This window comes from Agrilus planipennis, unplaced genomic scaffold, assembly GCF_000699045.2.
Source record: "Agrilus planipennis isolate EAB-ADULT unplaced genomic scaffold, Apla_2.0 scaffold10, whole genome shotgun sequence".
In the NCBI taxonomy this organism is placed as follows: domain Eukaryota; kingdom Metazoa; phylum Arthropoda; class Insecta; order Coleoptera; family Buprestidae; genus Agrilus; species Agrilus planipennis.
The window spans coordinates 2,731,956-2,736,036 of record NW_020442465.1 but is presented as its reverse complement, the minus strand read 5'-3'; the positions used below and the strand labels follow the sequence as shown (position 1 = coordinate 2,736,036).

General features: G+C 37.6%; 1 protein-coding gene and 1 long non-coding RNA gene across 2 annotated transcripts in view; one reads left to right on the top strand and one right to left on the bottom strand.

The window, feature by feature from the left end:
* LOC108734089 overlaps window positions 1-4,081 on the bottom strand; it is a 218,468-nt gene that overhangs the window by 45,152 nt on the left and 169,235 nt on the right. The gene's annotated exons all lie outside the window — the stretch shown is intronic.
* Window positions 1-4,081, top strand: part of LOC108734087 (DNA-directed RNA polymerase II subunit RPB1-like) — a 40,298-nt gene that overhangs the window by 25,252 nt on the left and 10,965 nt on the right. Inside the window, exon 2 of the mRNA XM_018465487.1 lies at window positions 3,038-3,525. Coding sequence (XP_018320989.1) covers window positions 3,509-3,525 — 17 coding nt within the window. The 5' untranslated portion in view covers window positions 3,038-3,508. The remainder of the gene's footprint in view (window positions 1-3,037; window positions 3,526-4,081) is intronic.

The window sequence follows — 4,081 nt, the reverse complement described above, 5'->3', positions numbered from 1 at the left end:
AAATCAAATGGAATCTGTTTATAATCAATTTCGCGGGATCACACAATAACAAAAATGTAGTTGAATACTTTTCAGCTTGCCGTTAGAGGCGCTAGTAGGTTTCCTGCACATAGCATATTGTAATGTTCGTGTTCTTAACTCGGCTACTTTTAATTCGTACAACTTCTTTGCCGTTGTAATGTCTTTACTTAACCTCACACCTGACACCAGTTGTAATGTTCGTGGGTTTAACAAATTAACTTCTAAGACTCACAACGACAAAAAACTATTTATTTACACTAATTATTATTAAAGGACTTAAAAACACTATTAAATTAATACTATCTTAAGTGATGAATATGATACTGTAATGTTCGTGGGTTTAACAAATTAACTTCTAAGACTCACAACGACAAAAAACTATTTATTTACACTAATTATTATTAAAGGACTTAAAAACCCTATTAAATTGATACTATCTTAAGTGATGAATAACTCTATTTATTTACAGTACTGTTACTACATTACTATTCACTGTCAATTTATTTCTAGACTCACTTCTTGCAACGGTCAATTTATTTCTACTCTACTCTCGGCGATCGTTTCTTCCTTTATATACTTTCTTGGGCCCTTTCTGGAACTTTCTCGAGCCGTCCGGAAAAGTTTCGTTTTCTTTGAACTATTTAATTGCTTTCCCGGAACGCAGGAACGACACACACGTTTACAGATACGGCGCACATGAAGAAAGGCGCTCGCGGCTAGTCGGCGAATCGATAAGCCGCTCACACACACGTGTGCCCGATTGCACACAAACACGCTCGTGCTCGCTAAAATAATTACAAACTATTTCAATACTTTTTGTAAGGAGTCAAACATCTTGTTTGTAAAGCTATCTAATTATCGCCCTTGCGCATATACTCAGAGCGACATTTTAATTGTGTCTTGAGGATGTTTGGCCCCTACAATCGGCCTAAATATTTACATGAAGTATTGAAATAATTCCCTCAGTATTACATTTGAAAATGAAGAGCCAGACTATAAGTAAAATTACGGTTTAAATGACGATTTGAACTTCTGGAAGTTGGAATTCTGAGATAATAAATCAAAACTGTCTTTTAATGAGTATGCATTATTATTTCACATTTTAATGTATGTTTATTTTGTTAATTATCATCATCATAAGGTCGTCAGTACTAAGACTGGTTGGACACGCACCTCCACTCTTTCCTATCCTGAGCTAATCTTCGCATTTCTCTAAAACTAGAACAACCTACATCCTTAACCATTTGCGAACAGTAATCTAATCTACGTCTACCTCTACCCCTCCTAACTTTCGTTTCTGCCTTTAATATGTCTCTGACTACACCTTCATGCCTGAGAAGGTGTCTTACCAACCTATCTCGCCTACTTCTTATTGACTTCCATAGAGTCCTTTGTTCTCTTATTCTTTCTAGTACCTCTTTATTTCTAACCTTCTCTATCCACAGCAGGGATGTTACAGAGCTTCGACTCCGGTTCCGTTAAGTCGGAACTTCCGATTATTATTACACCTTCGGTTCCGACTTCGGCTCCGACACTTTGAAATCGAAGGTTTTAGTCGTAGCATAACATAGCGGCGGCGCGGCGGCCTGTGTCGACTGTTATGAACAGGTTCATAGTATGAACTTCATACATGTCGCGGGGGAAAAAAATTTTAAAAGTATAATAAAATGTACCGTCGATCAATTAAATTCCAAATTTGGTGACCTTCAATCGAACAATTTCTTTGCAATAGCAACATATCTAGATCCTCGCTATAAAACAAAATTTTTTAATGAAGTGGTTAAAAGAGAAGATTGAAACAGAAATAATGTCACTATTTGATGCAGATACATCTAAAAACGAGGCTGACAATATTGCCGTTCCTGTAGAAAAGCGGACAAGAATGGAATTACCAGCAGAAGCTAGCCATAGTAATGTCCAAACAGTTTTGTCGAATATATTGTTAAGTAGTGATGAAGACGATGATAATACCACATGCGAAAAGTGTTCAGTTCTCGACAAATTTGTTGTAATGAAAAGTATACTAAATGAGTTCAATAAAGAAAAACGTATAAGTATTAGTGATGATCCGTTATTGTGGTGGCCCCTTCAATCAATTGCCAGCCAACATTTGTCGTGTCTACCAGGCTCGGTAGCGAGCGAACAACTTTTTAGTGGCGCTGGCCTAATTTACATTGTTTGTGTTTTATTTTATAATTGAAAATTGAAATGAAAAAAATTTGACTAAATAATGTTTTATTTGCCCTTAAATAAAAATTCTCTCTCATGCCACCACTTCTGACCCTGCCTCCGACTCTGATTCCGACTCCGATAAAGCAAATTTAAAAACTCCTAGTCCGCCTTCGGTTCCGATAAAACTACCTCCGTTACATCCCTGATCCACAGTATCCTCATCATTCGCCTATAACACTACATTTCGAACGCTTCTAACCTTTCCTTTTCCGCCGCATCCACCATCCATGTTTCGCATCCGTTCAGCGCCGCGCTTCAAACGTAGACTTTTATCAATCTTCCTCGAATTTCTAAATTTATCGTTCGCATATTTCTTTTTATTGAAGGCGATTCAACCCTGTGCTATCCTCTGCTTTACATCCCTACTACTCCTTCCGTCCTGACTATATGACATCCTAGATACCTAAAATCAGCCACTTTTTCTAATTTTTCGTCTCCTATCTTTACATTTGCTCTTTCCCTACTTTTTCTTCCTTTGCATACCAGTATTTTTGTTTTACTTTTATTTATTTTGATACAGTACTGTTAATTGTAGATTAATTAAATGTTTAAATATTGATAATGTGTATGCACTATCGAGCGTCTGTTCTCTGTTGTAACATGAAAACCGTGGATCTTAAAAGTAAAACTCAATTCTCTGTTATTAAAATTACGCGATGTCCGTATGTCGATTCGAACGTTCAAGTTTTCAATTAAAACTCATGCAATAATAAACAAACAATTAAAAGTACGACGTTGCTATTAACCCGAATATAAAAAGTTAATTTAATGTTTTCTTTTGCAGAACTGTCGACCCGGAAGAGGACGAAGAAGAAGAAGAGGGACGATAAAGAACGTCAAGTTCAAGACCGAGACCATCTTGCATACGTATCAGAAATTTTATTATATCGCGTGTGCGTTGGTTCGACACCGTGAAACGCCGCGGATAGTTTACGAGCATAACTAATCACAATTAGGCCATTGTTGTCGTTGCGTTTAATTCCCGCAAGCGATTCGCCAGTCGTTTTAATCGAATAAATTTTATGTGCAATAAAACGGCGCGGTACGATAGCCGACCACATAATGACGCTAATTAATTCTAATGGTGAGCTTAGGGTCGAAACTTAGTAGTAAGGAGAGTTCGGTCGCTCTGATCGATACCATCGAGCTGCAATGGTGACGGTAGACGACAAAGAGGAACGAACGTTAACGAAGGCGGGAGTCAAAAACAAGAACGCTCCCAACGAGGAAGATCGACGAATTTTCCTGCAAAAACATGCCCACCAAATTCGGGTAATTTAATCTAGATTTTCAGATTTTAATTTAAAGGAACACGGAGAAAACTAAATTTTTATGACAACGCAAAAATTACAATTTTCGATTGTAAATGACTGTCTTTTGCAGTAGAAATAGTAGAGTTTATTAGGTAATTTGTAACTATCTCAATTTTGACATGTTTCTTTAAAAATTATTTCAAGTTTAAAATAATTCGAATAAAATAATTCGAAGTGGTCTGTATTCTGTTGAAACTGCCAGACGCGGATCGCGATTTCGATCTTTTTGGATCTCATCAGCGCGCCGCAGGCAGCTCGACAGAACACAGACCAACTTTTACCTGCTGTCTTAACAGCGCGTTTTAGAAAATACCACAAATGGCGCATCGTGCTACAGATGGCGTTGACTGCGCCATTTGTGGAATTTTCTAAAACGCACTGTTAAGACAGCAGGTGAAAGTTGGTCTGTGTTCTGTCGGAGCTGTCTGCGACGCGCTGATGAAATCCAAAAAGATCGAAATCGCGATCCGCGTCTGGCAGTTTCGACAGAATACAGACCACTTCGAATTATTTTA